The sequence below is a fragment of the Geotrypetes seraphini genome, chromosome 9, assembly GCF_902459505.1.
Source record: "Geotrypetes seraphini chromosome 9, aGeoSer1.1, whole genome shotgun sequence".
Taxonomy (NCBI): domain Eukaryota; kingdom Metazoa; phylum Chordata; class Amphibia; order Gymnophiona; family Dermophiidae; genus Geotrypetes; species Geotrypetes seraphini.
The window spans coordinates 157,807,793-157,829,018 of record NC_047092.1 but is presented as its reverse complement, the minus strand read 5'-3'; the positions used below and the strand labels follow the sequence as shown (position 1 = coordinate 157,829,018).

The 21,226-nt window shown below is 44.3% G+C and overlaps 1 protein-coding gene across 6 annotated transcripts in view; it reads right to left on the bottom strand.

Annotated features, from left to right (window-relative positions):
* The window catches only part of MED12L (mediator complex subunit 12L), a 388,873-nt gene that overhangs the window by 332,443 nt on the left and 35,204 nt on the right, over positions 1–21,226 (bottom strand). For all 6 annotated transcript variants that reach the window (XM_033957964.1, XM_033957968.1, XM_033957967.1 and 3 more), the window contains exons 7-10: positions 17,137–17,247; positions 9,393–9,662; positions 4,008–4,157; positions 1,281–1,380 (exon numbers count right to left, since the gene is read on the bottom strand). In XM_033957964.1, coding sequence (XP_033813855.1) covers positions 1,281–1,380; positions 4,008–4,157; positions 9,393–9,662; positions 17,137–17,247 — 631 coding nt within the window. The remainder of the gene's footprint in view (positions 1–1,280; positions 1,381–4,007; positions 4,158–9,392; positions 9,663–17,136; positions 17,248–21,226) is intronic.

The following is a 21,226-nucleotide window of genomic DNA, read 5'->3' as shown; positions in this document are numbered from 1 at the left end:
ATACCTTACAGCCTCAACTATTCTCTCACCTCTGCCACAAGCTTCCATTCTTCAAATATTCACCTCCATCTACAATATTCAAAAAACATCTACCAACTGTGAGTACATCTACTATATTTATTCAATAAAGAATATTTCAGAAAAATATAAGGGCTTCCCGCATGTACGTTGGTGTGCTAAGGGTTTAACTTTCTGGATAGTATGGGGCTCATAATCGAAACAGAAATACATCTAAAGACAGGTCATCCAAGTGCCGATAATCGAAATGGGTTTTTAGACATATCCAGAGACTTTTTAGGCCTCTGAATCCCGCTGTGTGTCCAGAGCTGAAAGGGGCATTTTTAAAAGGAGTGGTGAGGACAGGATGTGGGCTGACCTAGACTTAGGGCTCCTTTTACTAAGGTGCGCTAGCGTTTTTAACGCACGCAGGAAATTATCGCACGCTACGCGGCTGGAACTAACGCCAGCTCAATGCTAGCATTAAGGTCTAGTGCGTGCAGCAATGTAGCACGCGCTATCCCACACGTTAAAGCCCTACCGCAGTTTAGTAAAAGGAGCCCTTAGTCGTACTGCAGGGATAATCGAAAGTTTTACAACGCTGCCTGGACGGAACTTATACATTAGGCGATCTAAAAACAGGTCAAAGTACCCAGAGGTTATCCAAAGTGACCAGATAACCACTGTAGACACAAAGTACAGATCCCCACACAATCCCCCAGTGATCACTGAGCCCCCTATACTGCCATAAAAATCGGAATAAAAATGTACATACCTGCCTCGAGAACATCAGCACCTGACATAGGAAAGCCTAGTAGAGCTGCAAAGAGGTGGGGGTGGGCTAGTGAACTGTAGAGAGGAGGACCCAGGCCCATAAGCCACTCTAACCACTGCATTTACGGTGAAAAATGCGAGCCCCCCTAAAACCCTACTGTACTGCCATATAGGTGCCACCTGCAGCCATGAGGGCTATTGGGGTTGTACACAGTTGGGTATAGTAGGTTTTGAGGGTGTTTGGGGGGCTCACCATGACCTGCAAGGGAGTTGTGGTGAGATGTTTATGTGGCATGTTAGTCTATAGATGCGTTAGTGTTTAGCAAGCTAATCGGTTAGCGTACCTTAGTAAAAGAGGGGGTGAGTGTTTAATCTGTGTTTTCATGCGTGTGCTAAAAACGCTAGCGCACCTTAGTAAAAGGAGCCCTAAGAGGCCCTTCAGTTGACTTAGGCCAACAAGAAAGGAAACTGCTATCAATATATTTGTTTTACATTTTTACTGTCCTTACCTGCAGTTGTCTCCTGGCATTTATCAAAAGACCACCGCACTTCCACAGCCCGCCCTCTTTGTTTTATTTGCTGTTCCACCTCATAAATCTTTCCCCGAACCTTGAAATAATAATATATACATACATAAGCTATGCTAAACTAAGAGAACTAAAACTCTTTGGTTTGATTTTTTTTTTTATTAGTTCAAAAATTTTTATCGAGTTTAATAGATGAAGTACAATAAATGTTAACAAGGCAAGAAACATTTTGATTTTTTTTTTTTTTTAATGCCATCAACAGCAGTACTACCAGTGGCGTAGCGCTTTTAGGAGGCGCCTGGGGAGGTGGTGTCCCCTAATGCTTTCCTTTACACCCCCAATGCCACACTCACACCTTCCTGTCCCCCACCTGTACTTCTTTAAATCTTGGTCAGCGTGAGCAGCTTCTCTGGCCTGCTGCTCATGCCAGCATTGGCTTTCCCTATGACATCACTTCCTAGCTCTGCAACCCAGAAGTGATTTCAGAGGGGAGGAGCCAGGCCAACATGAGCAACAGGCTAGAAAAGCTGCTCGAGCTGGCAAATATTTAAAGAGCTGGGGGTGGAGATGGGAAAGGGATGGCGCAAGCATGGCATGGGGGGGTCGAGAGGTGCAGTCCACCCCCTGCCCCCACCCCCTTACTACGCCACTGGTACCAACACCAAAGGATAATTTTGACCATTTAGAATCATGGTATAACAGATACAACAAAATTCTGTCAAAAAAATATCTGCTACAACTTTAAATACATATTTTATTTTTTATAGGATTTATTAACATCCTTAATGTAGAGATTCACCCAAAGTGGTGTACAACAGGTATAAACCGATAAACAATTCACATTAAAGCCCCCTTTTATCAAGATACGTTAGGGATATTTTTTTATCCTGTCCACTGCAGTAAAAGCTCCAATGCTCTAAGGAATTCTATGAGTTTCGGAGCTTTTACCACTGTGACCAGTGATTAAAAAAAAACCTTAACGCAGCTTGATAAATGGGGGCCTATATTAACAGCATAATAGTAAAATGGTCAAATGTCACAATGGTGCACAGGCAAATTAAATTCTAGTAATGGTAATAACATGATATATGTCAGTACTGTCCATATTAAAACAGCATGGAACATTCATAAAACAGACATTTGATAATGTATCATATATTCTGTGGATACAATAATAGGCAGTATGGCAAGACATTCATAAATTAGATCATCAGTGATCCTACTTGCCCTAAAAATAAAAATCACAATACAGATTCAAATTTACAAATTTGAAACCAAACAAATGATCTTGGATTCTCCTTGGCTCAATAATTATTTATAAAGAAATACTGCTTCAATAACTGCTGTAAACAAGTTTGAAAATGCACTCTTACAATGTAATATAGTAGCTTATTCCCCTTTCATCTGTTCATAGACTCAGGCAATTCTGGGGGTGGAGGGGAGAGACTCAGTAGGACACATATAATGGTGTGTTTCACTAGACTAGCAGTGGTTGTATAGGAGGACAGGGAAGGTATGAAGAATGTATTTAGAGGCAATCCCCAAGTTGCAGACGTCCGACTTAAGTACTACTCGTACTTAAGAGCGCGGTTGCGGCTTCGTTTGATTTCACCAAGCAGTATTTTCAGTGGCATAGATTCCTACACTTCTCCTGTACCGCAGAGGAACACTGGCAGGGACAGTTGGCCCTTTTGTCAGCTGGGAGCAGAGGAAAGCAGCAAGAATCTTAAAATCTACAAGTTCTGAGTTACTTACAAATCCACCTTAATGGCTTTAAAAACATAACTTGTTCTTAACCCAGGGACTGCCTGTATAGGAATAATCAAGCCATTGTGACATCACTGATGAAGTTGGCTCTTAGGCACTGGTGGAATGAGGCATTATGACATCACAATATGAACTCTGGAATGTTGTGGCTTCATTTGATTTCTCTGAGCAGTATTTCCAGTGACCTAGACTCCTACACTTCTCCTGCAGCAGATTCAGGAATGATGCACGGCCACATTAAGAACAGTGTGTGGTTGTGGGTGCTGTACCGCAGAGGGAACACTGGTAGGGACAGTTGGCCCTTTTGTCAGCTGGGAGCAAAGGAAAGCAGCAAGAATCTTAAAATCTACAAGTTCTGAGTTACATACAAATCCAACTTAAGAACAGCTTTAAAAACATAACTCGTTCTTAACCTGGGGACTGCCTGTATACTTGTATTTATGGGAAAGCCTGTTGGTACATGTCTGTGGGAATGTATAATGTAGGAGAGTGTATGCAGCATGTATGTTTGAGAAGGGCAGTTGGGTGGTTTGGGGGGTATTAAGATATGTGTGCGGGTCGGACTACAGGAGTAGTTCTCTCTTCCCTCTCCCATATTCCTTTTTTTTGTTCTTCTTTCCTTTAAGTTCACCCCCTCCCCAAAACTCCCTTCTGCTCTCTTTCCCTTGCCATGTACCCTTTCTCTTCTCAGTCGTCTTCCCTACCCATCCTGCTCTGGGTTGTCTACTTTACCTCTATAGCCTAGGCTGCATTTTCTTTATCTTGTGGTGATATGGCCCAGACACCGTGCCACTTCTTCCAACCCAGCTCCACTATCCTTTGTTGTTTAGGCTCAGGTTATCTGCAATTTGTGCCATCGGATGCATTCTAACACTTGATGTTTGTACGTATCTATGTGAAACATGCCTAATTAAAAAAAGGCTTTTAAATGGTACCACCTACCTGTTGATTGAATGCTGAATTTCCACCTGGCATTGGTAAACTAGATGGAGCTATCTGAAGTAAATCCAAGGGAGATCCTGGATTGATATTCTTATTTTCATTTGTGGAATAATTCCACACCAAGGCACTTGGACAGCAAAGAGTTACAGTCTACAAAAAAATAAAAAAAAAGAGAACAGTATGAATAAAAAAGTTAAATATCTTTCTCAAATCAAGAAAAGATGCAATAGAACGCAAACACCATTCACTGGGCAGTGCCTGAACAAATCAATATGGTTTTGTTAGTGTAAATTAAATCATTTCTACCTAGTCATCAGCAGCAAAATCCAATATGTATTGCTGGACAATACATTTCCCCCTCCCCATTCGCGGTTTCTGCGCTCACGATTTCACATAATCGCAATTTTTTTTCTGGGGAGGTGGAAAATAAAAAACCCATATTTTTTTACCTCCCTGCCGCCTTCCCGGCCTTACCTGGTGGTCTAGCGGGCTTTCGGAGCAGGAGCGATCTTCCGACGCTCCTGCCCTGTGCAGATCGCCATGAGGAAATGGCTGTAGGGAGTTCCCATCATAGTCTCGAGAGGCTACGGGAACTCCCAGCACCACCAGGTAAGGCCGGGAAGGCGGCAGGGAGGTGGGGGTGGGTCAGAGCCGGATATTCGCGGTTTTTCACCATTCGCAATCCGGCTCTGCCCGTATCCCCCGCGAATAACGAGGGAGAAGTGTAGATGGGAAAAAAAAAAAAAAATCACCCAATTTTGCCAGTAATTACGAAAAAAAAGTGTTCATTTTTCTATTCTATTTTTGCTAAGTAACTTAGGTAACTGACCCAGCCTCTTGTAATGTAATATAACCTTGAACTGAATAGGTAAAGTGGGAATAGAAAACCTGATTAACATAACCTAACCTGCCACCCCCCTCTCCTTGTCAAGGAGCTCCAACATCAAAACATTGCTAGATTCTATTTTAAAAATGCTCTCGACTGCCCCCTTGAGGCACATAACCTCTTGAACAGGCATGCTCACTGCTAGAAGGGACCCTTACGTGGATAACTTCAGATATTTAGATTTGAATTGCACCTAAGCAGTAAAGTAGGCAAATGGCTGTGGAAAAGCACTCCCTAAAATATTACAATTAGCTGATCTACTTTAGGAAACAATTGTCACCTCCTCATAAAGCTTATGGATTTTGCATATTTTATACATGCAGACCTAAATGTTATTTCTTAAAAGAAAAATTCCTGCAGATATTCCCTTTGAAAAAAAATCTCTTTTTTTATAACTTTTATCCATGAGAATCCCCCTTTAAAAAGAACCCACTTATTTTTTTTTTGTTTTCTGCTGTGTTATCAGTAAAAAGTGTCCACTTAGCTTCTAATACACTAATGTTCAGATCTGAAAACAAAAAATCATATACTGCAGAGAAAATTTACCAGCCACACAGCACAGAGTAATACAAATAGTTGCATTGTCCATGCAGAAAAAAAAAATGTATTTCACCAAGAGCCTAATTCATCAACAATCTACCCCATCTGTGCTTTGGTGAAATATTCTCATTGTGGCTCCCTACATCAGTCTTTATGCAATCACAATGTCTGGTGTGTATGATCACCCCAAAAAATTAGTCAGTTCAATAGCTTGATTTAAGGCTTTCTGACAAGAAAAAAAAATTAAGTTTGAGATATTTTGTTGTTAGCTCGAAGAACACTGATTTATTAACATCTTATTAAAAAAATTAATAGACAATATGCCAAACATGGCTTTGAAGGAGTTAGGGCCCCTTTTATCAAACTATGGTAGAGCTTTTTACTGCAGACCAGCAAGGTAAATTATCTGATGCTCATTCAATTTCTATGCGTGTCAAAGCATTTACCTTGCTGGCTTAAAAAGCTCTATCGCAGTTTGAGAAAATGAGTCCTTAGTTAAAAAATCAAAGACGTCCAGAAGACACAAGACAGTGTTAAGTTCCTCACAGATGTATGTTACACACATACAAAAAAATGAAAACCCAACTCCCCCCACCTACCACACACACGCACCAGAGACAGATGTATAGATGTCCTGGAACAATGCATCATTTCTAATTCATTCACCAATTACAGTAACTCGGCCTCCAAGAAACTCAAATATTCTTATTTTCCTTCTCACATTGCTCCAAAAAAACTTATTTTATATAATACAAGCAGCATCTTAAAACAAACTGAGAAATATTGAGTGTAAAATATATATATATTTTTAAAAATTTTCACCTTCAATATAACCCATTTTATATCTTAAAGGAAGCAAAAGACATAATCTGTGAAGACCATTTTTAACTAAGGCTCCTTACTAATGTGCATTAGGCATTTAACAGAGAATTACGACATGCTAACAGTTAGCAAGACACCATATTAACTGGCAACATGCACTAATACAGCTAATATGAACATTTTCCATTTTAGAGCATGTGTAGTCTATAACCTAGGCGTTCACAATTATGCACATGTTATGTGCATAAATGTTTAGAATATTAGCCTATATATACACATATACACCATTCTGCAAATACCTGCTTAACTTAGGACCCGTTTTACAAAGCTGCGGTAGCGATGCTGCCACAGTAAACACACTGAAGCCCATGGGTTTCGGTGCATTTACTGCAGCATCGATTCCACAGCTTTGTAAAAGGAGCCCTTAAATAGCACATATAGGGGTGAAGCATTGGTGTAACACAGGCAGATATCCTACTCATGCCTGTAGGTTGCAGAATACCATTTTATGCACATATCTGCTGCAGATATGCCAACCAACTGTGTATTATACAATTATCACTCTAACCAGTATTGCCTATATACTCTAACTTGTTTCACTTATTATGTATGTAAACTTGTAACCCTTTCTGGGCTCCCTAAGGAGGACGGGATATAAAACTAACTACAGTGGTACCTTGGTTTACGAGCATAATTCGTTCCAGAAGCATGCTCGTAATCCAAAGTACTCGTATATCAAATCGAGTTTCCCCATAGGAAGTAAGGGAAACTCACTTGATTTGTTTCCCCCCTCTCTCCCCCCCCCCCCCCGATGCCACCGATGCTGCTCCACCTTACCCCCCGGTACGGCTCCCCTCCCCCCCACCCGAGAACCGGCATCGCTCCACCCCCCACCAGCGTACGCCCCCCTGAGAAACGGCATCGCCCCCCCGAACCAGCATCATCGTCCCCGTCCCTCCATGATCCGGCATCCCCCACCTACCCAAACACAATCCCTTACCCCGATCTGGCACCAGCACCAACACACAAGGGATGCCGGATCGTCGGGGGGGGGGGTGTCTTGCAAATCGAGTCAACACTCTGTTTGCAAGGCACGATTTGCGGGAATGTTTTTGTATGTCTTGCAAAACACTCACAAACCGCGTTACTCGCAAACCGAGGTTTGACTGTACCTAACTTAAGTGCGAGTGCCCAAATTTTAGGCATTTTATGCTGGGTCACACTAGCATTCCATAGTGGTACCGAGGCACCTAGGTTCTCTTATAAAATAGAGTCTTGCCATGCACCTTCAGGGCACCTAAGTGGAAGCACCCAGTTACAGAACTGCCTCCATAATGTGTGGGGGAATTGGCAGAGGTCATTACTGTAGTTACCTGTATTTCATGTTATTTCCCATGCAGATAACATGTGCTAGCAAACTTAGCTCTGTGTTAGCAGCCTTTCCAAAAATGCTAGAACACCCCCAAGAGTTGCCACAAAAGTTTTGTACTTAACACACCTTCACTTTGGTAGTTAAATATTTGTTAACACATTTTAGTAAAACAGGGGCCTAAATGAATAGAACCATTCCCAAGAAAACTCTGATGATTTTGCCCCCCAAAAAATGTTTAAAAATGAGCATGCATTTTATTGCCAACTTCTCAAAATTTGAGCAATCTGCCTTACACCTTGATGCTCCCAAAATGAGGAATATCCTATATAATAAAAGATTAAGCGCACATGCGCACTTAGGATTTCGTGTTGCCTGCCGCTATGGTGTGTGTTCCGTGGCAGCCAACCCAGCGGTAGGGAACATTCTGGCCACTCCCCTCCTCCCGCCCTCACTCACCGTGAAAGCCAGGCAAGCTCTCTCTCTGCCCGCGTCCTCGGCAGGGAACACACCTCGGCCCTCACTCGCCGCCGCTGCTGATCCTCCTGTAAAGAGCAGCCTGCGATGGTGGCCGGCTTTAGCGAACCTCACAGGCCGCTCTCCAACTCGGAAGCACGTTCCCTCTGATGCGATCCTGTGCATCAGAGGGAACGTGCTACTGAGGCTGGAGAGCGGCCTGCGAGGTTCGCTAAAGCCGGCCACCATCGCAGGCTGCTCTTTACAGGAGGATCAGCAGCTGAGAGGAGCTGCCGCCGGCACTTTTAAAACTTAAAACAAAAATCTTCGGCCGCAGCAGGCCAGCTCGCGGGAAGGGAAGGGGGAGGGGCCGAACGGAGCAGGCCAGATCGCAGGGAGGGGCCGAAACGGAGCAGGACAGCTCAGGTAAGAGAAGGGAATTGCTTCAGCAGGGACCTGGAGGGGAAGGGAAATATCACTGCTGCTTCTGCAAAGGAAAGTGGGGGGGAGAGAGAAGGGAATGGGGGGTGGGGGAAAATGCTGCTACTACTTCACAGGGACTTGGAGGGGAAGGGAAATACCGCTGCTGCTTCTGCAAAGGAAAGTGGGGGGGGGAGAAAAGGGAATGGGGGGGGTGGGGGAAAATGCTGCTACTACTTCACAGGATCTGGAGGGGAAGGGAAATATCATTGCTGCTTCTGCAAAGGAAGGTGGGGGGGAGAGAAGGGAATGGGGTAAATGCTGCTACTACTTCACAGGGACCTGGAGGGGAAGGGAAATACCACTGCTGCTTCTGCAAAGGAAAGTGGGGGGGGGGAGAAAGACAGAAAGAAATACAGACAGACAAAGGAGGCCAGGGAGAGAGACAGACAGAAATAAAGACAGACAGGGAACCAGAGAGACAGACAGAAAGAAAGACAGACAGACAAAGGGTGCCAGGGAGAGAGAGAGAAAAATAGGAGGGAGAGAGACAGAAAGAAAGGAAGAAAGAGACAGGAGCAGGGAGAGAGACATAAATAAAGAAAGACAGACAGGCATATATTCTAGCACCGTTAATGTAACGGCTTAAACACTACTTACACTCATAAGATACTTGGAACAATGCATATTCTGTCTGTTAGTTATTAAGCACAAAATTCAAATAAGATGATGCTTAATATTATTGCCCCTCTAAAATATTTTAATAGAAACAGAAAAGGAAAAAGAATGTAACTGAACAGATCACTCAGTTAGGCAAAATTCTGAAAAAAACGATGACTAATCTGTTTTCTCTTTATATATATAGAGAGACGATTTAAAACATTTTATTTACCTGAAGCATACAACTAAGTCCATAAACCAGTGGACGGTGTTGAGGGCAGGAATGGAAATCTGAGCAGGCCAGCTGCACTGGACTTACTACAGGACCACTTGTTGTGGGGCTGGGGGTGGCTAGAGCTGGATTATTTGATCCCATGATCATATGAGGTGAATGTGCGGTGAAAAGGTTAGGACTATCGCTGAGCAATAAGGAAAGGCGTCTGGCGCAAAAGTAAGCAAGGCGGCGAGACAGGTAGGTGGACTGGACAAACTCTTCTGAATGCTGAAACACACAATTGTACAACTATCATTAGTCATTAAACATTTCAGATGATATGCAGAAAAGCTATCATATCAAGCAGCCATATGGGGTAAAGACCTAGAAAAACTAATTGCACAAACAAACAACTATGAAGAATTCAGGAAACACCTAAAAACTTACCTATTCTTGAAATACCTAGGCAACGAACCAGAACATCAACCCCCCTCGTAACATCATCACATACCTGATCTTGCAAACTGTTAACCCCAACCCCTAATCACTAACTATGAACACTCTATTCAATTTACGGAATATTTCTACTTCTGTGCAAACAGCTTAGCACTTCCTGGCCTTGCAACACACAAACTGTTGCTAACATTATCAATATTATCAGATGTATACTGCTATACTCTTTAATTCATTGTACGTAAAGTTTCTCTTTATTGTATTTACATTTTCTTTCATTGTATTCACAGTTTCTTTTATTGTAAACCGCCTAGAAGTCGCAAGATAGCTGGCGGTATATAAAAATAAAGTTATTATTATTATTAAAAGCAGGGAACGGGGCTTTAAAAGCACAATGGCTAAAGCAAGCAACATTCACGTTGACATTTAGCATGGACTTCACAAGTGAATTAACCTATAGATTTGGACATTATCATCATTGGAGATAAGTATTTTAAAAAACTTTTGATACCATTTTTTGACACTAATTTTGATGTACTGTGAATTATTCACACAGATATTTATTGCACTAGGGGATAGAATTCCTTTTTTTTGATTCAGTTATTCATTTTTTTTTGCGTCATACCACCGAGTTAAGTTCAATTTTTGATTGGGACTATGTTGTGGTGACTGCATCTAGAGCACTTCACTTAGGGCTCCTTTTACGAAGCCGTGTTAGCGGTTTAACACGCGTTAATAGCACGCGCTAATTTGCCAGCCACGCTAGCCGCTACCGCCTCCTCTTGAACAGGCGGTAGTTTTTCAGTTAGCACGGGGGTTAGCATGCACTACAAATGTGCATGCAATAAAGCTGCTAATGCGACTTCATAAAAGTAGCCCTTAATTAGGTCCAGGGATGTATTACGCTTAATTTACCCTGTTGGGTTTTCAAGCTTACAACTCATCTAATACAAAAAAAAAAAAACCCTTACGTTGAGCTGTATTTTACTGAGGACCATATAAAATGTTAACTTGGATGTGCTGATATGCAGTCTCTCTATCTTCCCAACCTTTCAATTTAATTTTTTCAATTTAATTGCTGCTTTGTGGACTCCTCAGTGGTATGTGAAAGAATTCCATCTATTTTGACATAGAGTCAGATCAGAGGCAAATTTGTTTTCAGTTTCTGCTTTCCATCTTATGGACAGGAGTGTACAGCATTGATCCATCACACACAGAACGAGCAGGCATGGTCAAGAGCCTCCACTCAGGAAAAGCCAAACCCCGAGATGCCTCTCATCGCTAGGAGGCAGCAGCAGTTCTCTGTGGTCAATGCAAAAGAAGTACCGTATTTTCGCGGATATAACGCGCGCGTTATACGTGATTTTACGTACCGCGCATACCCCTCGCGCGTTATATGCCTGAGCGCGGTATAGAAAAGTTTTTAAACATAGTTCCCACCCCGCCCGACGCCCGATTCACCCCCCCAGCAGGACCGCTCGCACCCCCACCCCGAACGACCGCTCGCACGCGCTCCCACCCGCACCCGCATCCACGATCGGAGCAAGAGGGAGCCCAAGCCCTCTTGCCCGGCCGACTCCCCGACGTCCGATACATCCCCCCCCGGCAGGACCACTCGCACCCCCACCCCGAAGGACCGCCGACTTCCCGACAATATCGGGCCAGGAGGGAGCCCAAACCCTCCTGGCCACGGCGACCCCCTACCCCCACCCCGCACTACATTACGGGCAGGAGGGATCCCAGGCCCTCCTGCCCTCGACGCAAACCCCCCTCCCTCCAACGACCGCCCCCCCCCAAGAACCTCCGCCCGTCCCCCAGCCGACCCGCGACCCCCCTGGCCGACCCCCACGACACCCCCCACCCGCCTTCCCCGTACCTTTGTGTAGTTGGGCCAGAAGGGAGCCCAAACCCTCCTGGCCACGGCGACCCCCTAACCCCACCCCGCACTACATTACGGGCAGGAGGGATCCCAGGCCCTCCTGCCCTCGACGCAAACCCCCCTCCCTCCAACGACCGCCCCCCCCAAGAACCTCCGCCCGTCCCCCAGCCGACCCGCGACCCCCCTGGCCGACCCCCACGACCCCCCCACCCCCCTTCCCCGTACCTTTGGAAGTTGGCCGGACAGACGGGAGCCAAACCCGCCTGTCCGGCAGGCAGCCAACGAAGAAATGAGGCCGGATTGGCCCATCCGTCCTAAAGCTCCGCCTACTGGTGGGGCCTAAGGCGCGTGGGCCAATCAGAATAGGCCCTGGAGCCTTAGGTCCCACCTGGGGGCGCGGCCTGAGGCACATGGTCGGGTTGGGCCCATGTGCCTCAGGCCGCGCCCCCAGGTGGGACCTAAGGCTCCAAGGCCTATTCTGATTGGCCCACGCGCCTTAGGCCCCACCAGTAGGCGGAGCTTTAGGACGGATGGGCCAATCCGGCCTCATTCCTTCGTTGGCTGCCTGCCGGACAGGCGGGTTTGGCTCCCGTCTGTCCGGCCAACTTCCAAAGGTACGGGGAAGGGGGGTGGGGGGGTCGTGGGGGTCGGCCAGGGGGGTCGCGGGTCGGCTGGGGGACGGGCGGAGGTTCTTGGGGGGGGCGGTCGTTGGAGGGAGGGGGGTTTGCGTCGAGGGCAGGAGGGCCTGGGATCCCTCCTGCCCGTAATGTAGTGCGGGGTGGGGTTAGGGGGTCGCCGTGGCCAGGAGGGTTTGGGCTCCCTTCTGGCCCAACTACACAAAGGTACGGGGAAGGCGGGTGGGGGTATCGTGGGGGTCGGCCAGGGGGGTCGCGGGTCGGCTGGGGGACGGGCGGAGGTTCTTGGGGGGGGCGGTCGTTGGGGGGAGGGGGTTTGCGTCGAGGGCAGGAGGGCCTGGGATCCCTCCTGCCCGTAATGTAGTGCGGGGTGGGGTTAGGGGGTCGCCGTGGCCAGGAGGGTTTGGGCTCCCTCCTGGCCCGATATTGTTGGGGAGTCGGCGGTCCTTCGGGGTGAGGGTGCGAGTGGTCCTGCCGGGGGGGGGATGTATCGGACGTCGGGGGGGGGCATCAGGCTTTCAGGATGGGGACAGACTTTCAAGGGGGGACAGGACTTCAAGGGGGGACAGTGCACGGAAAGTCAGGGGGGGTGAACGGAGAGTCGGGACAGCGCACGGAAAGTCAGGGCAGTGCACGGAAGTCAGGGGCGTCGGGACAGCGCACGGAAAGTCAGGGCAGTGCACGGAAGTCAGGGGCGTCGGGACAGCGCACGGAAAGTCAGGGCGGGCGAAAGGAACGTCGGGCATCATGCGCGTTATATGCCTGAGCGCGGTATAGAAAAGTTTTGGTACATATCATCGTGATTTCTGCGCGCTATACCCCTGTGCGCGTTTTACACAGGTGCGCGTTATATCCGCGAAAATACGGTAAATTGCTTTTGTAACTGCTCAACTACTTCTGCAATGAAAATTTGGAAATTATAAAAAAAATGTCTTCAGCTTCAGCATTGCTACCCAAAGTACATAATCTCAGTCTGGTCATAACAGACCAGCAGACATAATTATTATTATTCTTTTTTTTAATTTCTTTATTAATCACATTTCTTATTAACAATCAAGTATAATAAATATACAACTTGAATCAGATCAATAATTTTCAAAGGAAAAAAAAAAAAATCTATTCAATTATATAGACCACAATACTTTGAGAGTGGACAACAGGAAATTAATTTCTAGAAAAGAATTATACAATTAATCAAACGAGAAAACAGCAATATCCCGTTTGTCCTACAGCCGAAATTAATGACAAGTTACATATCTTACGTTACAGATGCTGCACCCTCCCTAAATTCTAGAAATTCTAACAGTTGTTTAGGCTCCAAAAACAAATAATTATTTGTCTGATATGTAATAAAACATTTCACAGGAAATTTCAACAAAAAAGTTGCCCCCAGGGCTAGGACTCTTGGCCTTAATGCCAGGAATTCCTTTCTATGCCTCTGGGACATCTGAGACACGTCAGGGAATATTTGCACAGTAGAGCCCAAAAAAACTGATCATTTATATGTTGGAAATAAAGATGAAATACATATACTCTATCACTTTCCAAAGCAAGAGTTATCAGCAAGGTTTTTCTTTCTGTTATGACCTCAAGCGAACTTTCCAAAAACGCTGTTAAATTCATATCCACCACTTTATCTACTTGAGTCTCATTAGGGGTAGAAGCCCCTGCAGGTTTCTTTATTTGAAGGTAATTAGCTCTCACAATCGGAGGCAAATTGTCCGTAGGAATAGCAAGAATTTCTGTAAAATATTTCCTTACCATCTCCAATGGAGAAATCAAAGAACAAAAGTCTCAAGTTATTTTTTCTTAATTGATTTTCTAAAGATTCTATTTTCCTTGCCATAAAAGTTCTTTCCTTCACCAATTCATTTTCAACTACCTTCATGTCCCAAATCTTTTCTTCCCGTTTCTCTAACTTTTCATTTACCTTTGTAAGGGCTAAACTTTGTTGCTCAACTTTGGAAAAAATAGTTCCACAATCAGTACTTAAAGTTGAAAAAGAAAGTCTAAGGTTAGCATCCATTACTGATATGGCTTGCCATAATGCTTCCACATCAATCTTTTTAGGCTTTTCAAGCACCCCAAAATGAATGGAAGAGACGCCAGAGGCACTTCTCTCCTCTTCTCCAGTGCTTGGCAACTCTCCTACTGCTCCTTCTCCCAAAATAATTGGTGCGGGAGAGCCTCCAACACTGAGGTCCGAAATCTCCATTCTGGGCTCAGCTAATTCAGTCTCTCCAAGCACTGGTGTGCTTCCTGGTTGGGGCGGGACCAGCCACTGCTCCGGGCTTAGAGATGCCCGGTCAGAGTAGAAGCCAGGATCCCCCAAAATCGGCAGGCTGTCCCCCGATGTAGGGCAAACCGGCTCGCTGGAGAGGGAAAAGGCTGACCGTAAGGCCGTCTGCCTCAAACCCTGCGGGACCGCCACCACCGCTGGAGGATTAGAGCGCAGGGTTCCCTTCCTTTCCCATAACAGATGGGAATGGCTGCTGGAAATGGCACAAGTAGGGAGCCTCCCTCTCAGACTGCTCTCGACGCCATCTTAGCCCGCCTTGAGCAGAAGCAGACAAAATTAAGTACTGCTCTGAAATGTTTTTAGTCCAATACAAATGGAAGACAAATGCAGTGAAAGGATGGAAGGAGTAGCAAGAAGCCTCCAGAGTTTCTTTCAAAGCAACTTACGCCTGCTGAATCTCCACTGAAGAGAGGTCCAGGTTTCCCCTCCAGAGTTGTTCATGGTGCATTAGAACTACTGGGATATGGAAAAGACTACAGCTCAGAGATCAAAGTCTCTAGCAACCGAGAACAGAAACAAAGTACACTATGTGCCCAACAATTCTTCACTGGCATCTCAAAAAACATTTTAAAATTAAGCAGCTCAAAACAAAAATAGCAAAAAGTAGTCCTGTATAAAAATGCAAATGGTAGCACTGAAGAATCTAAAAGGTCATTGTTAAATTTTTATTTTACATAGTCTTTTAAGATAATACTCCCAAAAATGTCACTATAGGAAAATGAAGTCCCAGGATGAAGTGGAAAGGATTGTTTCATGCACGATACGCCTTCTGGGAACCAAACAATTTAAAAACAGATTTTAGACTGTTTTTTTCAGAGTGCATCTGCCACCTCTTATATGGGTTATAAAAAAAAAAAAAGTAAAAATAGAAATTAACAAAAGACAAAAATCATTCTAAATCTGACTCTCCTCCCATCTCCAAGTACGGAAGCATTAGAAATGGCATCACCTGTTTTTTTTTGGGGGGGGTGTTTATAGAGGGTGTATTTGCATAATGAGGGTTTTCACATTTGCGTACTGACTTTTGTTCTTAATACCCAATCATAATATTTGATGTTTCAAGGGCTAACAACAAATACCACAGACATAATCCCTTTTTTTTTTTTTTTTTTATAAATGCACTAAGGGCTGGCTTCTACAAACAGCACCGATATCAGGGGCCGCCTTTAAAAACAGCCGCCAATCACGTGTCATTCATGCAATGGCACCGTTTGTAGAATCGCAGCTACCTTAAAACATAGGAGCCGAAAATGTAGACCAGGGTTTTAAAGGCCTATATTTCCGGTGCCTATGGTTGACATGAATCGCATCTATGGAGGCACCCAAGAACACCTACGGTTGTTTTCAGTGTTAACCACACCTACTCGATCTTAGGTGTACTATGGCGCCTCGGTAGACATGATCAAAGCGCCGTTTTTGGGGGGTTTTTTTAGAAGTCAGTGGACGCCTACAATTAATTTTTTATTATTGCTTTAATATCATTTTTTAACATCTTTACCAATTAAGTTTGGTGGCAATAGGGCACTTATCATCACCTAACTTAGGGCGCCATTGAAAGAATATGGTGCTCATTTTCAAAGCACTCAAAGCACAAAGTACCTTAGGTTTCTATGCTACTTTGTGCATCTAAGTGCTTTGAAAATGAGCCCCAATGGCCCTAATGGCTTGTGACATTTGTTGGGAGGGTTCTCACCAGGGCCTCAGCAAATACCACGCTGAAAACTGCACTTGTGAAATGAGTGCTGGTTCACTTTTACTGAAGGGGCACTAGGTGAACCAATGCTAACTGCAAAAGTGACAATTAGCACATGGTAAGAACAGCACATGAATTGTGGCATACAGTCTTTGCTCATTCTCATGACCCATCTAGCTCCCACTCCAGAACCAATATGCATTTAGGGCCTGATTCTGTAAACAGTGCGCAAGTTAAGTGGTACTAGGCAGCCTATCATCGCCTATCTTAATTGTTTTAATTGGCATGGAAAATTGGTCATGCCATTAAAAACCAATTCAAATAAAAATAGTAGGCATCAGAAGGCATCTACTAGAGTAGGCATCATAGCAAGCTGCTTAATGGTGCCTAGGGTCACAGTTGGTATGGTTAGGGGTGGAAATGACCTTAGGTGCCATTAGATGCAATTTGCAAAAGAACCCTGGCCTACATTACTGGAGCCTAAGTTTTCTGATAGGCGCCCTTAGCCACAATTCTTTAAAATGGCACCCAAGTGTGATTAACACATGGTCGGTGCCTTTGTTGCAGTCAACTGCTTATTTAGGCACGGTTTACAGAATCCGGCACTTAATGTGCAAATTAGTGCATGCAAACCATATGCCACCACAGTAACAGCTGGTGCACGTGTGCACAAATGGTTAACATAATACACTAATTCACACGTTAAACTGCTTAGTGAACTTTAGTAAAGGAGACCCTAAATGTGTGTCCTAAAATTCATTTATGGGAATTTTGCAAAATGAGAAAAATTTTGAATTGTGCACCTGCAACATGAGTGGTAACAAGAGTTTCAGCAGCTCATCATCAGCTGGTCGGAGTTTTTCCAAAACATCTAGAATCCAGGTCAAGTATTCATGCCTCTCCAGCATTCCTTCCTAGGGATAAAAATCAAGCAAAGTACGATCAGAACTGGAATTACGCTGCAAGTCACAGCCAGAATTAGAGAATCTCTAAAGCCAAGCAATACAATGCAAAACAAATATTTATTTATATTTAGCCCACATTTTTTCATTGGTACTCAAGCTGAAGTACCTTCAGATACAATAGATTTCCTTGCCACCATCAGCTCAGCGACCTCATTTATTTGAAATGTAGGCCAGCATTTTGCGGCCCTAGGGAGATGCCTAGGGCAGCTTAAGCTCACCCAAGGCCACTTCCAGGTGAAACCATGCCCAGCCATGGGCGAGCTTTAGTGTCCCAATGCATCGCTCTGCACCCACGACAGATACCTACACAGTAGGTGGCCTGCTTAGGAGTTTGCTTCTTTTTTTAACGTACGTCCCAATTGGTTGGTTAGACAGCAGTAAGACGCCTACCACTGCCTACAATCGGGACATCGTTTGTAGAATCTGCCCCTTAGTGTGCAGGCATGTAGCTGTGCTAACCATTCTCTCCCCCCCCATGCGCCAGTGCAAAAAAATAAACCTTATTTCTTTCCAAATATTTTTATTTATTTTAAGCAAGTATTAACAAATTCACACACACACACCCCTCTCGTTTAGAAAACTGCAATAGTGGTCTTTAGTGCAGGCTGCTAGACTGAATGCCCTGCGCTGCTCTTGACGCTCATAGGGCTGGAGATGTTTGCCCTGAAAATGTGAAGCTAGCTGGCAACCCTATGACCAAATAAAACATGAATCATAAATTAAAAACAGAAACCAGAACTGGGGAAAAAAGGGAAAACAGAAATGTATTCTCTTCTACTGTGCAAAATGCAAAGGCAGAGTTACATGTCCCCAGAGCCAATATATTACAATCTGTAAAAAAAAAAAAAATTCAGGTTTTTCTACTTTTGTAGTCTATTTTTCTAAGGGCTCTTTTACTAAGCTGCAATAGCGGTTTTAGCACACGCTTAGCGCATGCTGAATTGCCATACGTGCTAGACCTTAATGCCAGCATTGAGCTGGCGTTAGTTCTAGCCGCGTAGCACGGGTTTAGCGCGTGCTAAAATCCTGCATGCGCTAAAAACGCTATCGCAGCTTAGTAAAAGGAGCTCTAAATCACATTGGTTTTGGCCTTTTTTTCTGCTTTTAGTGCTGCCTCCATTCTTTTCATGGTCTCCTTTTCATTTCTGTTTCTCTTGTTCGTTTCATTTCCTCCCATACTTGGACTCTTACTCTTCTCCTCTCCAGTCCTAATTCCCGTTCACCCCAATAAAACCTGAAGTAAAACCAGGACTGACTCAACCTCTCACCACTGAGGTGGAGTTCATTTCTGCACCACTGGTGTGAGTAAATAGCTTGCTTTTTTATTGTTGTTTAAATTTTTTGCTCATATATTTTTTTTTTAACTATGCCTCTTTTATTGGCTGCTGGTTCAGGAGTAAGAAGACTTGAGGCGGTCCAGAGGAGGGCGACGAAAATGATAGGAGGCTTGCGCCAGAAGACGTATGAGGAGAGACTGGAAGCCCTGAATATGTATACCCTAGAGCAGTGTTTTTCAACCGCTGTTCCGCGGCACACTAGTGTGCCGCGAGATGTTGCCTGGTGTGCCGCAGGGCCGCCGGGCCCGGAGCTGACAGGGGGTCCGAGGCAGGGGCGCCAGTAGCTCGCCAAGGCAAAGTGAGTCGATCACCCAGGACTCACTTTGTCTTGGCGATCTAATCTATCGAGCCGATAAGTCTTCTTCTCCCCGACGTCAATTCTGCAGTCGGAGAGGAAGTTCGGGCCAGCCAATCGCTGCCTGGCTGGGCGGAACTTCCTCTCCGATTGCAGAATTGACGTCAGGGAGAGCATGCGTCGGCGTCGGCTTTGGGGCCTGTTATCCATTGGTGGGTCCTGTTCCCCGATGGCAGCGGCAGTGGCTTGGGGAACGGCAGGGAGAAAGAAAGAAAGGGGGCAGGCAGGGAAACAGAAGGAAAGAAGAGAAACAGAAAAAAGAAAGAAAGGTCAGGGAGAGAGGAAGAAAAAGTTGGGGGAGGGAATGAGGTGTGGAGGAGAGAAAGCATACAGGCTGATAGAAGGGAAGAAAGATTGGATGCACAGTCAGAAGAAGAAAGTGCAACCAGAAATCACCAGGCAAGGTAGGAAAAATGATTTTATTTTAAATTTAGCAAAGTGGAGGCAGTATTAACACAGTTTTCAAAGGAATTTGCCCAAATAACTTAATAGTTAACTGGGTAAATTCCCAGAGATGAAAACTTCCCTTCACTTACTATGCACAGTTCTGAATTTATATCTGCTGTCTATATTTTACAATATGGTCACCTTTTACTAAACCGCAATAGTGGTTTTTAGCGCAGGGAGCCTATGAGCGTCAAGAGCAGCGCTGGGCATTCAGCGCAGCTCCCTGCGCTAAAAACTGCTAATGTGGTTTAATAAAAAGGATGGAGGGTATATTTGTCTATTTTTGTATGCTATAAAAACCAAATACAGAGAGAGACTGAGAGCTGTTGACGAAGAGCTACGTGTGTGTCTTTCTTCGATTCCAGCCAGAATATCAGCTTTGTGTTCAGCCAAACAGGCCCAGGTTTCGCACTGAATAAAGTATTTTATAATTTTTCACTATTCTGTTTACTTAATATTTCATAATAAAGTAATTATAAAATACTTTCTTTGTGTTTATTTGATTCCTATTCAAGAGAATTACTTTATATATAGTCAATATAGGCACAGAGTTAAATTTTTTAACATTTTCTAAGGGTGGTGTGCCTCGTGATTTTTTTCATGAAACAAGTGTGCCTTTGCCCAAAAAAGGTTGAAAAACACTGCCCTAGAGGAAAGGAGAGACAGGGGAGATATGATTCAGATGTTCAAATACTTGAAGGGTATTAACGTAGAACAAAATCTTTTCCAGAGAAAGGAAAATGGTAAAACCAGAGGACATAATTTGAGGTTGAGGGGTGGTAGATTCAGGGGCAATGTAAGGAAATTCTACTTTACGGAGAGGGTAGTGGATGCCTGGAATGTGCTCCCGAGAGAGGTGGTGGAGAGTAAAACTGTGACTGAGTTTAAAGAAGCGTGGGATGAACACAGAAGATTTAGAATCAGAAAATAATATTAAATATTGAACTAGGCCAGTTATTGGGCAGACTTGCACGGTCTGTGTCTGTGTATGGCCGTTTGGTGGAGGATGGGCAGGGGAGGGCTTCAATGGCTGGGAGGGTGTAGATGGGCTGGAGTAAGTCTTAACAGAGATTTTGGCAGTTGGAACCCAAGCACAGTACCGGGTAAAGCTTTGGATTCTTGCCCAGAAATAGCTAAGAAGAAAAATAAAAAAAAATAAAAAAAATTTAAATTGAATCAGGTTGGGCAGACCTGATGGATCATTCGGGTCTTTATCTGCCGTCATCTACTATGTTACTATGATTACTTCAGGCTTAAGTTTTTGTAATTTTGGTACTGCAGCTTTGAATTAGGCAATTCAGGTAGTGGTTGAAACAGCATAATTGCTAGTACTTACATAAAAAGGTCTCCGTTTGATTATACCACTGTCTCTCAAACTCTGTGCCACAGCACAATGGTGTGCCCCAAAGAGATTCCAGGTGTGCCATGAGAAATTCCAGAATTTTACTTTTATTTTAAAAAATTCCTTCATAAGTGTACATTAGAATAGATAACATATACGTTGCATATGCAAGACTCTTTGTCAATGTTATGAGCATCTGTGTGCGTAAGAATACAACCACCCAGACAAGCATCATTCTTTGACGTGATTGGTCCTTGAAAATTAATGGCAAGTAATTTTAGTTATCTCAAATTGAGCAACAAAGCAATCAAGGCTTTGCTACCGTTTGGGTCTTATCTTTGCAAACTTGGATTTTTAGCTCTGACAGAAATTAAATCAAAAAAGAAGACTGCAGATGGTGGATGATGAAATGCTTGTTGACTATTGAGCCACTTTTTGAGTTAATTT